Source organism: Sinohyriopsis cumingii, chromosome 6, assembly GCF_028554795.1.
Source record: "Sinohyriopsis cumingii isolate HCF-2022 chromosome 6, ASM2855479v2, whole genome shotgun sequence".
NCBI lineage: Eukaryota > Metazoa > Mollusca > Bivalvia > Unionida > Unionidae > Sinohyriopsis > Sinohyriopsis cumingii.
Window position 1 is genome coordinate 106,565,241 of NC_142966.1, and position 15,742 is coordinate 106,580,982.

The 15,742-nt window shown below is 35.4% G+C and overlaps 1 protein-coding gene across 2 annotated transcripts in view; it reads right to left on the reverse strand.

The window, feature by feature from the left end:
• The window catches only part of LOC149797653 (receptor-type tyrosine-protein phosphatase U-like), an 88,839-nt gene that overhangs the window by 3,431 nt on the left and 69,666 nt on the right, over positions 1-15,742 (reverse strand). For both annotated transcript variants that reach the window (XM_089962560.1, XM_089962562.1), the window contains 9 exons: positions 9,393-9,547; positions 8,870-9,005; positions 8,271-8,420; positions 7,277-7,421; positions 6,344-6,417; positions 5,785-5,922; positions 4,477-4,602; positions 977-1,128; positions 57-192 (listed from right to left, as the gene is read on the reverse strand). In XM_089962560.1, the coding sequence (XP_089818686.1) occupies positions 57-192; positions 977-1,128; positions 4,477-4,602; positions 5,785-5,922; positions 6,344-6,417; positions 7,277-7,421; positions 8,271-8,420; positions 8,870-9,005; positions 9,393-9,547 (1,212 nt within the window). The remainder of the gene's footprint in view (positions 1-56; positions 193-976; positions 1,129-4,476; positions 4,603-5,784; positions 5,923-6,343; positions 6,418-7,276; positions 7,422-8,270; positions 8,421-8,869; positions 9,006-9,392; positions 9,548-15,742) is intronic.

The window sequence follows — 15,742 nt, forward strand, 5'->3', positions numbered from 1 at the left end:
CAACGTAATGTCTAATACGTTCGAAAGAAAAAGATTTAAATAATTTGCATGCTTACAAAATTTGGGATGATGTGTTGCCTTCGAATACGCATCTGTCGGACGATTGATTGAATCGCCACCTCTCTATCGGACTTTAGTTTCTCAAGGGCACACCACAGGACGCAGAAAAGGCCACTTCTTTCAGCACCATTCCTGTAAGAAAAGTTATAGTACCATAAGCTTTGTATAAATAACCAAATGGGGAGTGATGGCATGAATACCTTTCCCGACAATAGTTATGCAAATTAAACCTTTCTCTCGAGATTATCTTATCATCATGCCATTATTATCAGTACCTTCTGTATTAATTCTAAAGCATAAGCCGAAATTTATCTTAGGTTTTTCATAATCGCGCTGGTGACTTAGTAAGATATTTCTAACACCTGCACGAAAACATTAGCTATATAGATCGATACATTGCCATTTGTCTTGAAATGTCCCGTTTGATTTATTGTTTTAATCCTTCTGTGGTAGGAGTGGTGGTAGTTCCGTTTGTAGAGAGTTGGTCACGTATTCATAAGGTCATCGGACTGACAACCACCCAATGCGTTCACAGTCGTCTGAACCATTTTGTCTTAAGAAATGGATTTAGCCTCGATGTCCTGTGCATGATAGACACAATAATGTGCTACAATTGCCACATAGCCTCACTTACAAAGTCTTTATATCCAGAACTCACACATCATAGACATTTAAATAAAGATATCACCTTTCCGAAAACAAAGAACGATAATGTTATATCGCTATTTTAATCTCTCCAGCCTAAAATTTAGTCAAACACATTTTTGGCATAAAGATCATATTGCTTTGTATACTTAGAGTATAATTTGCCTTAGTGCAAAAAGCAACACAAGTGCTTTTTTATAATTATTCTAATTGCAAACAAAACGAGAAGACCACTATACATCTGAAAGCAGTTAATGATTTAGAACCTTACATGCAATGCACTAGAATCGGTCGCTCGCCTGACTGTCTTTTCCAATCTTCCACATCATCAATGAGGTTTAAAAATCCATCTATACTTTTTGGAACTGCATCCTGTAAGCTCCAAACCGTACAGACAAATTGCTTCAACGATAGAGTCCGCCCCTTCATTTCGAAAGGAAATAAAAGTTGTTTCTTCAATCTATCAGAAGCAAGGGTAAGTCATTGTTTTTAAACTTAATTATAAAATTTTGTAATACAAATAAAACAAAAATAGCCACCTTGTATGATAATGTACTTTAGATCCATTATTTTACAAGAAAATGACGGGTAAGTATACCTGAATGAATTCATTGGTATGCATAAACCAACCAGAAGAATGGTCGCACAGAATGTAACAAATGGTTAGAAAATTATTAAATGCCCAATCAGTAGGACCACCGGAAAAGCAAACGGAAATAGTTAACGATCAGAATATCGACGTCTCTTTCCTAACAGGAACATGGCTAAAAACATCAGGCGATGAGCCCAAGTACGCGAATCTAACACTCATTGGTTACTCCATCAAGATGTTCCCCCGCAAGTCTCGTGGTGGCAAATATTCTGTCATCGCCAAGAACTCCATCATCAACCGTCTTAACCACACTATAACCTTGGATTTCAATCACACATCGTTTGAACTAGTCCAAACCACACTTACACTGGAACAATGGTCAGTCCACTTTTTCTGCCTCTACCTCACTGCTCCTAGTAGAAAACACAAGTTGCCTGAATATCTCTCTCTGGAGCAGTTTCCGAATCGCCTGGAGTATGGACATTCGATAGGTCGCAACCTGAATATTCTTGGAGATTTCAACAACTTTCAATTTGACTGTCCTGGAAACCCATACAAACCAAAACACATAGATCCCATTTATGTTTTCAACCTCAAACAGTCAGTTAGCCAACCCGCCCATAAACATGGTCATATTTTAGACTGGATTCTTCATAGACCTGATGATGATATTCTACAGCACTCTCTAGGATCCCACAAACTTGCATCACATCACCTCTGCATTATATGCCATCTTGACGTATCAGTCCCTAACCCTCCACCTTTATTTTCTACTAAGAGAAACCTCCGTATATAAATAGAAACCCAACTAACGTATGACATCAAAACAAACTGAGCAACTTTATTGCCTCCTACAGCAGAACAACTTGATAACTGTATGCGTCCATTGCTTGACAAACATGCCCCAGCATTCAACTGCAGAGTATCAATTACATAGTGGTGTCCATGGTATAACAGTGTTAGGGACCAGCTTCGCACTGCTCAAAGAGTCCGCTGTAATTCTGAGAGGCTTTGCCTTTCCATTAGGCTCACTATTCATAAGCAAATCTATGAAGACGCTAAGAAGAATTTCACAAACATAGTACATGCAGCGAAATCTGCCCACTACATTACTAAGATCACGGAAAGAACTCTTCGAGATTACTAAAAAGCTAATGTCAAGGAACAAATGTACACCACTTCCAACTACCTTCTCTCCAGTCGACCTTCTAGACCTATTCGCAAATTTCTTCCGTGAGAAAGTACAAACCATTAGAGATAGGCTTGAAAACACAATTTCAATTGACTCGTCGTCATCATACGGTTGGGATACAGAATTTCAGCGGCAACCATTAGCAGCATGTGCACCTGTCTCTATGGATTTATTACGTACAATCATGATTAAGAGAGCCTCAAAGTCACGTGAACTTGTTCCGATTCCGATATCACTTCTGCTTGAGTGATTAGATACAATGTTGCCTTCACTAACTTATGTTATTAACACCTCTCTTTCATCCTAGGAATTCCCATCATTTTTCAAAACGGTCATTGTAAAGCCTCTGCTGAAATAACCAACACCTGACCATAAAGATTTAAAAAACTACCGACCAGTTTCTAATCTCCAGGCCATGTTCAAATTTGTATTAAACGTTGTTCTATTACAACTTGTATTTCATCTGAATTCAGTCTTTTCAGCAATGTACACTCTGGATATCGTCTTTGCCACAGTACTGAAATCACACTTCTGAAAGTAGTTAATGACCTCCTCTCCACTTTGGATAGCGAAAAGATTACAGTCCATACCCTCCTTGACTTGTCTGCAGCATTTGACACAATAGGCCTTGATATAATGTTTTACCGTCTCCAGCAAGTATTTGTCATTCGCGATGTAGCCTTACTGTGGTTCAAGTCCTACATGGTCAACATGACACAAATTGTGTCTGCAAATGGAATAAACTCCAGCCCAGTTGATCTGTGTTATGGTGTTCCACAGGGGTCTGTTCTTGGACCTGTTCTCTTCATTTTATATACTCATTCCCTCTGAAGTGTCATAGATCGTCATCCAGTGTATCACCAATTGTACACTGATAACACCCAAATATAAAAATCTAGCCATCCAACTGAAGTTGATACTACCATCCAGGGTGTGTAGAAGTGCATTTCCAATGTAAAGTCATGGATGACATGTACCAAGCTGCAGATGAATGATGATAAAACTGAAGTCATTCTGATTACAACACAAAGTCTTTCTCATTCACATCCTTTACCTCAAACAATAAATATCAGAAACACCTACATTCAATTCACACAGCCAGTATGCAACATAGGTGTTACTCTCTACTGTACTCTCTCATTGCACCAACGTGTCATGCAGATATTCAAGGCTGCATATCTTGAGCTGAGACGCATCAGGTTCATTCGCAATTATCCTTCAGTTGATGTCACTAAAATACTTGTGTGTTTCTTAGTACTTTTAAGACTTGACTATTATTTACTCAGTTCTGTCTGGTTCGTCTCAGTATCTACTCCAGAAACTTCAAAAAGTTTAAAACACAGCTGCTCGGATCATCCTTATAGTACCACAATCAGAGAACATTTCCCTCCTGCTCTGTAACCTACTCTGGCTCTCCATTCTATCCAGAATCAAACACAAAATATGTTCTCTGTGCTACGTTTCAGTGACGGGATCCAGTCCAACATACCTATCCGACCTCACCTATGTGTATATACCAGCAAGATACTTAAGCTCCTCTTCTGACGTCGTATTCTCATTATTCCCACTATGAATATGAAGTCATATGGACAACTTTCTTTTGCATACCAAGGCCCAATTTCGATTGCAAGAATAGACTTAAAGACCTAATAATGTTTCCTTACTTTAAATATATTCAGCACGTTTTCTGTTTTCTTATTTTATGGTTTATTTTTTGTAATCATATCATTATATATGTCCAAAGATGCAAAGCGCTTAGAGCTTCTAAAGTTTATGCACTCTACAAAGTCATTATTATTATTATTATTATTATTATATATATATATATATATATATATATATATATATATATATATATATATATATATATATATATACACGCAATTAATGTATACTATAATCAACTATGCTATAATCTAAATGAAAAGCCAGCCAAAATCAGCGATTCTTTGTTTTCTAATCCATAATCGTAATTTCCATGTCTCACCTCGCCTCGCTTTGACACCTGCAACACCCTTTCAACATGGCTACTTCTTTCCACGTTAGATGTTATCGTGACCACAAATGGCCCATATCGGGTCGTCTCGCCTGCCTCAGGCCAGTACACACCAATCTAAACAAGACATACCATAACTATTTGAAATCCAACACCACTTTAGGAAATATTGTGCATGTAAATTTAATTGAATGGCGCAAGCTGTATTAAAAAAAAGCGATCCATATCGATGTTTCAAAAATTGTAGGGTTTTTATGCAAAATATAAACCAATGATATCTCCCGATGGTGTATTTTTTTGAATAAATGTATGCAAGGATATTAGAATCAAATCAAAGGTGAAGATTAGGATTGCGTCGTTCTTAGTGTGCGATAAGTTTTCAAACTTTCTGCATCCTAATCGAAATAAATGATTTATTATTCTCCAATTTGAAATGTGTTTGGGTTGAACAACTTTCTAATGTCAGAAACTTATCCTCAGCATAATACGCTAAACATGTAAATTTCGAAATTATTTATAGTGTGGTTAACCACACAGCTTAACATATTAGATATATGATTACCAATATAAAATGCATTAGGGGCAAGTAAATATAACTATAACATGCATCATCGGATATTATTAGAGCGGAGAATACTAAGTAATGTATGGGTTCGTTTACGTGTAATAATAATAATAATAATAATAATAATATACGAAGAAGAAGAATTACAATTGATTTATGTCCACACCAATTTTTCATGAGAATGGTACTTGTTGACTACTAATGAAGAGTCCTTTTCTTGCACTAACATTATGTTGCATACATCTTGGTAGTCTTCAGGTCGTTAACTGTTGCTTTGTATATGCTTTTGGATGCTGAAATCTTAACGTGTTGCATGATTGGATTATGTTTTACTTGAGGACCAGACAGATAGATAAACAAACGTACAAGGACCTAACAATCTCGAGACATTGAGGTGTACACAACTCCATTCACAGACTTACATCTTGCCTGTTTATTGGAATACGAAATGATAGATAAATTACCCATAGCGGACTTTGCTTTATGACACATACTAATAACAATGTTGCTATACAACAATAAGACTCCAGAGAATATGGCTCGTGTGAGACGACAAACCTTGATGCATGCATTATACAGTTGTAATAACACTCCAGAAATAGATTCATTAATGAATTCATATGTAAATTTTCTGAGGAAACAATACGAAGTGGCACATAAAACACTAATCTGATATAATGTTAATAAAATTAGGTTTTCTTTTTATAAAAGAAATAAACAAGCAATGTTGTTACCGCTTCGCCAGACATATTTTCTGCATTCAACATGACGATCGACTGAACTTCATAATCGTATACGAGTCGCCAGAAATCTATTACTGTGTCAGGCAACGGCATTTGTGTCACAAGCAAACCTTTAAGATTCTTTCTTGTCTAGATATGGGGAAAGAAAAACTTTGTTAAACATAACTGTTGTGCAACACTGATAACAACTAATGGAGCAGGCAACCTCAACTCTATATTAAAGTATTCAAATTATTAATAAGATATCTATAATGTACTTACTACTTATATTTCGGACTTGGAACAGCATGCAATTAAGAAAGAAACGGACTAGGGAAATGCTGTATTTACAAACAATCTCAAGGGCTCAGTTTATACGTAGATCATAACGTCTGTCGAGAAACTAAAACCAGGTTGTCTTATAATACAGTGATGAAAAAACTTACAAATAAGGTATCTATATCGCTCAAAGTATTGGCACAGGACTCAATAAAATTTGATGATATGAGATATATTAAAACTAAACTTTTGATACCAGATAAATAAATATTCATATAACGGACACTTATACCGGAAGGCAAATTGCATTGATGTAGTCATTGCGACCAGGAACGTACGTCGACAGATATAGCCGGTATCGCTCTGCTGTAATAATAATGATAATAATAATAATAATATCTAGAGTGAAGAGTATGAGAAACGAAATTAAGGATGTCGATCAGCTAGGCAGTGAATTTAGAAAGCCTCCAACTTAGCGACAACAAAACTCGTCACGATAAACTTCCCTCTATGGTACACTGTCAACGTCCCTGAAAGATATAAAGTTTGTATAGTTGCACTATGAGGTCTTGCTAGCCAAGTTTCCGATAACCCTATCCACACCCTGACATATGGAGCAGATATTTCTGTGCTTCGGGTCTGTGAATTTCACTGGATAAAATATATCCTTTTTGGTCAATTACCACCACCGTTTTCTGCCGATGTACAATGCACCACGCTATCGGTTAGTTGGGATTACATAGAAAGGGAGGCAACACATAAAATCCAATAGATGTCGCTAGGACAAAGCAACAATATAGCTGTTCATTCCTCCAAGGTATAGGTAGGGTTATCGAAACCAAGGCTAGCAAAGATGGCACTACGATGATAGGAGGAGAAAGTGGCTGGAAAAATGTTCATTTCTGCTTTCTTAAACTGAAGCTTGTTTTTTGTTTGCACCGATTTCCTCGCCTGATTACATCAAGAGTGTGGATTTCATAATCCCAGGTTTAAGCTTTACAATTTTCAATTTAATTTAGCTCTCTAAGTAAGATCTTTAATATTTACAATCCGTGTAAATGACGTACAAAGTATTCCAAATAACTACAAATCAGCTTTAATTTAGGGATATAAATAATAAATGTGATTTTGTAATATATGACTTAACGTTAGTGCATGCTACATTAGATTATACAATTATGTTTTGCATGAAGTTTGAGAACTTAGTTTTTTCAGTGATGCATACAAGGCAAAATATTATTGCATCTATTTTTCATCTTGTTATCCGGTAGCTTCCCATCCAGAAATTCATCTTTTGGGTTAGAGCCTTTGCCTTTCGTAACTCTCATCGCATCTCTTTCAAAATAAATGTTTTCATCTTCTTGCAGTTTCTGCAATACAAATGCCCGTTGAGTTTCAAAGGTAATATCTTTTGACAAAACAGGATTACAGGAAAACAAATAGGCAAGATAAGAAACGTAGAAACGACTGGTAAACCTTTCAATTAAAAATTAACTTTCATGCGTGATTGTAATGGTTTTTGTATGTGTGTGTGTTCATAGGAGTTAGACATTGAAATAGGAAACAGTTTAGTTGACGGTATTGAAAAGTCCTTATGGAATCTTTGTTATGCTATTGTTGACCACGACCTTTGAATTTCTGAAGAATTTTCTTTATCTTTATAAATATAATAATGTCTGGAAATTAAAAGGTAAACACGCTAAAATTGACTCGTTATATTCATGGTAAATCATGTAGGATTGCTTCATTCCTCAAACAGATTGAAAACAATTTTCCTTCAAAATAAAAATATTTATTTTATTAAATTCTACTTCTAGAAAGACAAGGTGTCAGAGAGACTGAACATTTGTTGGGGTAGATTATTTAATTGATAACCTTTAAAATTTTTAAGTCCGGATTTGATTTGTTTTTGTTTTGGAGATTCTGGGGGAGAGATCGTTTTACCAGCGCATTTGTACAGACGTTGAGGTTAGTTTGATATTTGATAGCATAACTCCAAAACCACAGCGAGCCTCATCTCAAGGAACATCGTGAATTGGAATTTTTAAAAAAAACAAGCAGTAATTAAGTCCAATATTGATAAATATTTATGTCATTGGAAGACAAACCACCTTCCCAATCAACAACCTTGCAACAATTCAATTAGATGATCGTTTGATAAGAAAAAATCAATGGCACAAAGTCAAGAGTTTTATCTCTGTTACAATTAAATTAGTTACCTCAAACTCAGTGAGACATTTGGTTTTCTTCGTCCCTGGAACAATTTCTCGCATCTGTTCGTAATGATTTTGGAAATCATCCACCGAAACAGCTTTTCCAATGTCTCTGAAAGCCTCTAAAAGAACCTCGTGCAAATAAACATACTGCTCCTGCAATGAATGTAAATATCACTGATTTTATTATACTGTTTGATTTCTGTGCGCAAGTAGATTAAAAATTAGGGAAAGTAATGAGTTTAAGGTTTTATACGACTTTTGTTAACATTTTAAGACTCATACAAATATGATTATGGAAATTTAAATATAAAGTTACATTGAACGCAGTGTCCAGTGAAATCATATGATACAATATTGTTTTTTCATTTTTAATACAAGCATTTAATATGTCGTGACTATTATTCAAAGCTTACAAAAACTCTTATTACTAGACAAACGTCGCACATTTTCACGATATTGTCGTATTGAAGATACTATTTGAATAATTTGCCAGAGCTTTTCGATAACGTTAATCTAAAAACAGTTGAAGTGCAACATTGTGTCAACAACTTCACAGTTGAGTTCATTAGCTAAATTTGTGAAAAGGTTATAAAGTTAAATACCGTCGTCTGTACAAGTCCAACTCTCTGTTCTCTCAGTTTATTAATGCATTCAAATATGTTGACGTATCCCTCTTCACTTCCTTCGTCAAACATATAGTCCAGAGCGATGTATGTTCCAGTCCGTCCAATACCGGCGCTGATATAATATTGGAATCAAATACTAAGACTAACATTTTTAAACATATAATATTATATTAAACGAAGAACGGCTTTCTCCACTGAAAATATTGTAGTAGTATATAGAGAAACCTTTCACAAAAGGACACCTAATGGTCCAGAAAATAGTGTCCTTCCTGAATAGAGAATTATTTAGGCAAATTTAACAAAACTAGATGATAAATGCAGATGTCAGCTAAGGTGGGTTTGTCTATAGTAGTACACTGACTGAATATACTTACTAAGCTTTAAAGAACATCAACTGGCTCTACGTTTAATGCATGAACTCAAACACTCTCGCACAAAACACATGAGACAGAATAAAACACATTAAAGGCTCTTTTTCATGCTTTGAATAAACTTGTACCTGCAATGAACAAGAATCGGTGAGTCAAGAACACACTCAGAATGGCGGACTTCTTTCCAAAACTGAACAAGACTCGAAGCTGTATCGGGAACACCTCTGTCAGGCCAAGAGGTGAAATGAAACTGAGTTATTTTCTTTTGTTTCTTTGAATCAGTCTGTAAAGTACATGTATGCACGAAATAAACACGAGATTCTTCTTTAGCAATGCTGCATTGCATGATTCTCTTCTAACAAAGGTAACATATGAGTGATGAAAGTCTAAGAAGTACTAGTGTAAAACTAGTTTTACGTTTCTCAGAAATAAATCTACTTGAAAACAAGAAATGAGTAACGAGAAAACGTTAGTGTACCAGTTAAATAATGGTGAAGCAAATTAGCTGATTTGCTCTTATGAGCATGGTGTTATTTTTAAGATATGTTGAACTTTCAACGAAGGTTACATTCACATTTAACAGTTGGGAGGTGAATTTGTAATATTAAGTTTTATTTGCAACAATTAAGAGAAAATATACTAGAAGTTTATATAGCAAAAGAACTGAGTAATTAACGATAATTAATCAAGTCCCAGGTGAACATAAGGTGAAGTTCAATCTTACAAAAAAATACCGATTTGCCGTTCCAATCAATAGGAATGCAACTACAATATGTCATCACTTCAAACACAATAAATGCAATGGGTTTGAAAAGGAAAGAAACATTCTCATTAAACCGGATAGAGATGCCAATTTAATGTGTAACCTCAATCCCAGAAATATTTTGAATACGGTATTCCTAGTGCAAATTATTAGATAAGGTCATGTAGGTTAACCTTCCGAGATAATTTCTACGTATAATCTCACGTCAGTTCCAAGATATTGAGCTGGCCTGCAGGATTTGGTTTTATGACCTGGCCAAACGTTAACGTAAATGCTCATATTTTTGCTGATAATCATGAGATTTGAATGTTTCATCAGCATTGTACCATGAAATAAGATCTTTGTTAAAAGATCACTTCTGTATATGCAAGTGTATCGTCGTTCTGCTCACTGTTGTTGTTAGCATTAAATGTTCATTGAAACTTATCCACTGTTTTGGGACCAATTTTTGCAACGTTTGTGCCTCTTACCTATTTTGTCGTAATGACAGTAGTAGATTACAAAATATATGGGTATGAACAAACATCGGGTGTATATAGCAAAACACAACATATCGAATTATCAAAGTCGTGCAAAAGGAGCTCTGCAGTGAGCCGTGGTAACTAGTGTGGCAGCAAATTACCATCTGCAGCACTATGCAGTTTGCCGTTTGATATTTCTGCTTCAAATAATAATTAAAACTTGCCTCATTATTGATGGTCTGGACAAAGAAGGTAATTAGCATAATATTGTCTTGCATATTTAAAAATGAAGAGTAATAAACAGCGAATCTGAAACAAATAACCCACATTTAAGGATGTGTTAATAAACTGGAAATGATTGATTTGGAAATAGAATCAGAGAGACTGCAACGAAAACAAAGAAACACCCAAAGCTACATTAGTCAAAAGGCTGACACCGACCAGAAAATGAAAGTGTAGTTGCGTCCATAAATCAAAGTTACAGAAAAGGAGGCAAATATTTGAGAGTAGGAAATGTGTTTATTCAAATCAAGCTGCCTAAAGAATGAAAACAAGGAAGCACGAAACCAAAAAAGTAAGGAAGAAAATGGAGACTGAATATGAACATTTGGGAGAAAAAAAGGAACAAAACTCGGGGAAAATACATCACCAGCCTGGCTAACGCTTTCAAACATTGATCATGCTAGGAAGGCGGGCGTTTTTGTGTATCTGAAATTATGTGCAGTTGCCGTAAACGTCGGATGGCGCGACGATGACCTACATTTCCAATGATTATGCATCGAAGGCGCAAGTGGCAACAGAGTCCAGCAACATTTTTAAGCAGACTATCAGAACAATTTGAACAACCTAGCTTTAAGCAGGACCACCGATTGATTTGGATTGCTATAATGCATTCGGAAACAACCAGATAATTCATATTATGGACTGATGGCAACACCTGACAAAATTGTATACTGTAATCCATCTAGAGCAAGCAAAAATGAATAGGAAGCAGAAAGCCTTCGCAGCAATAAATATGCTGCTAAAGACTACAATATTCCGCATCATTAAATGAAATATGCCGATATACCTAAGAAATCGAAATCATCAAGACAAAATAATCGATTAAACAGAAAAGAATAGAAATTCTGAAAGGAAGGACAAATATTCAGTCTATAATAACTCGGTCGTGACAAATTACTTTTTTCAAGGGAAAGGTGAGTAGCTCAAGAATCCTTTAAAGACAGAATCTAGTGATCTCAAGACAATTTCACAGACATTTCAGTCAGTGTTAGATATTGAGGAACACAACAAGCCATCCTACGAATGAAAATGGACAGATCGGACTTCTTACTGGTGCCTGATTTGGTATCATAAGTATTGCTTGGTATATACATTCGAGAAAAGAGATAGAACGCTTAGGCAATAGCCTGTCAGTTTTTAACTCTAAAGGATGGGACTAAGGAAGGGAAAGAAAATGGTTCAATTCAAGGGCTGATCGCATCGTCTAAACGACTTTCGTTTGAGTGGGATATATTCTGACGAAAATAATGATAAGGACGATGATGAACATTGTGAAAGTCTGGCTGATTACATCGATGTACGCGCTAATAAGCTACAAATTGATAAGGCAGAGAAGATGAAAGATTTTTTAAGTACGTTTGAGACAGGGCTTAAATGTCTGCACGTAAGGGTGAAGGTATAAAATACATACTACCCGAGAACGGGTTTTTGTTGGAAAGTTAATCTCATTGGTAGAGACAAATGTGCACTGCAGTTGATACTGCCAGAATAGATACGACTCATTGACAAATGATAGACTCATAACTGGTCACTTTAGTAGGGGAAAGCAAATACGGAAATGATTGCAGCATCATTTACTGGCCAGATATACCGACATAAAGAGAAACTATGGTGTGTGTTAATCTGTAAACGGACTGCCAGGAAAATTGGATTAAATTTTACGATGTGTCTATCGCTCGTATCTGAATCATTTATTATATATTTCCGTGGATCTCGTTGACTCGTTAGAGCCAGAACAAGGTCGGTAAAAAATATAAACTTTGAGTATATTGATGAACTACCAGATATCGTAAACAAATTCCATTGAAAGAGATGCATGCAAAGGTATTGGTCAGTGATGTAATTTGTCTATTATGTCACAGTGTATAATACCTACTGTTATTCTCACTCATCGAGAGACAAACTTCTTAAGCACACTTCTTCAAAATCTGCACGAAATGCTGATTATAGAGGGACAACTTCTTGTACCGACAACAATGGAATGGTGAGTTTGAAAGACTCAATAGCACGATAAGCGCAGCATTTTATCCACATACCATTAGGACTGAGATGTCATATTACCCAGTGACCGGTTTTACTATGTACAGATCCCATATTAGAGTGCTTGTTCTTTTTGCTATTTGAATCGCTTTATGGTTAGCCGGTAGGAGGGACCCTGCATATTATAAAGGATATACTCATAGGTAAGAGACACACGTAAGCAGCACACGTGGACCTTCTTGTTTCAAAACAATTGATTGGCAAGTGAGGAAGATTATTCTGAACAATTTCGAAAATGCCGTGAGGACACTAATCATGTTGCAATAAGAATTCAAAAAAAGCAAATTTAGGCCTAGACGTAAGGTCTTGATGATCAGTGCAACCCGATATTTCAAAGATGAGACCTCACGGGAAGATGTATCTACATTTCATTCAAAAAGTCACTGATCTCAATTACTATACAAATATTGGTGGTAGGCGAGGACTAGTGACCTACTATATTAGAGTAATTCACCAGTATCAAAAATGCTATGCTAGCAGCCTTTATGTGTGAAAGTTGCATTTAAGACGGAACGGCTGAATTCCTGTATGTGATACTGATGAATTGGATGGAATCATTTCTCCGAGTTGAAAGCTGCGTTAAATTCAAAGAAAAGAAAGACACACTTGCTTACTTATAAATATACATTGGACATAAGTTGCAAAAGAATTAGATAAGACTACCCACAAACTGATGGAATGAACCAATTTTACTTGTCCAAGAGATAAAATGGTTCCCTACGACATTTGTTGGCTAACAAAGGAAACAATATCATTATCTTCTGAATTAATGTTATATAAATATGGATGTGATCTCTGTAGAATTGAGAAATGAAGCGTATATCAAGCCAATACTGGCAGCTGCCATAGAATAAAGAGACACGGGAGAAAGCATCGTTTGTATAACCATTTGTTCTGTATGAGTTCACTATTCACCTTATGTGACGGAAGTACTAATGTCTAAATTGGCATTTGTTTTACTTCTTGGCATCTTTATTTATAGCGCAAGTTGGGATGAGCGTCTATAATGATGTTATAGCAATATGTATAGGAGGCGGGTAAACAAACTGCCTTATCAAATTCGAGAGTTATTCAAGAAAATCAATCAAGCTATTTCCTGAAATCTATTTTGTGTAACATCAACAGTAATGATATTTAGATGAAAATATTATTTGATCAAACTGTTGCTTGAAGAACATATTGAAGAAAACTATCATCGTAAATCATGATATCGAATGTCCGTTTATACAGTAAGCAGATGCAGGTGGTCGAACCAAATAGCCAGCATTAAGACTTTACAATAATAACTTTTGGGGACATCCGTTAGCACGCCTCAAATGAAACGCATTCAGTGTAGTAAAATAATCATAGAAACTAAATTATACTTATATCACAACGCTGCCAAGGCTATAGTTTTCGAGTGTGTGATTTGTTGAGAATATTTTTTACATTTTCTGTTGAAGACCACGGACTAGATCTTTCGCGTTTTCTATGAAATAAGTTCAATGCAAATCATTCGCTCTATTGTTAATTTACCATTACTGTAAAAGTAAATTCGCAGTCGTTATTCGCGACTCAACATTCAAAGTTCTTGGAAATCTACCACTATGTTGGATGCCATTATTTCCAATTTAGTAGCCCATTTGTCTTGAATAACGGGAAGAAACAGAAACATCTGCATGTATGCACCTCATTATTATGCATTTATGTGGAACGTAAGAAACATTTCTGAAAAACATTGAAGATTTATGTTACAGTTTAGCGCGTTAATCAACGTTGTACCTCGTTTTAATGTTATCAAGTATGTGAGTGTTACGTCCTATGGGATTAAACAATGTAACAAGACATGGTAAAACCAAATAAGCATTCAATTTGCCAAAATATAAATTCATATCCCAAAAATATATAATCGAACAAGCGAAAGATTTAAAACATAAATTACAGTATGATATGAATTCCTGTAATATATCCTAAATCTACAATCAATTTCAACCCGGGCCGAATCACAACAAAGACTTATAAAAAAGGTACTAGCTGCTACCTCGCTTGGTGCCTAGCATTAATAGGATAGTGTTAGCACTAGTCGGCTTGGTGTCACTATAATGTGAGCGTGTGGGACATGATGCTAATTGTCTGCGGCATGATGCCACAGTGCTAGAGATCACTATTAACTGCCACACTGCAGACATCGTAGCGATATAACTAAAATGTTTTTAAAGCTACGTTAAAAATCTAAATCACACATACACATACACATTTACTTACACATTAATCAGGAAATGATCCAAAAGTATTTGGAAGAAAGGTTCTAACGTGCTTATAACTGTTCCAAAAGTTTTATTGCTAGGCTGATCAAATGAAAGCTTGATGTCACAATATCCTTGAATATTTCACGTAATCCAACAAAATTAAATAAATATGCAAATCCTTAATGTTTTTGCAATATTTCAGCAAGGCGCTGTATATTTCAAATTAAATGTTTAAATTCTGTAATTTCAGCAAACAAATTATTAATAAATCCAATGTACTCTTTGACTCTGACAAGCCAGAATATAGCTGAATAATGAAAACGCTATAATTTAATTCCCTGATATAATCACTTTATGTGTATCAAATCTCCTATTCTGAATGACTAGAAAAGATTCCAAGTATTTAAATTATTCTCTACTGTGTAATATCTAACAGTCATTGCCTCCCTTATATAATTACTAAGCCAATCAACAGTTAGAGTCTGCATGCTATATTTAGAGTATAAATGTTGTTCTAGGGTCTACTTTCACCGAACTAGTTGTGTAAGTGAACTTGGCAATAACTTTGATTTAGGAATAGAGAAAGTAGATAATGTACTCTTACTATAGTACAGGACAGCCAATGAATTAAAGAATAAAAAAGTGTCATTAAACCAAACTATATTATAAAATAATATATTATATAGATAATCACAACAGTGAGA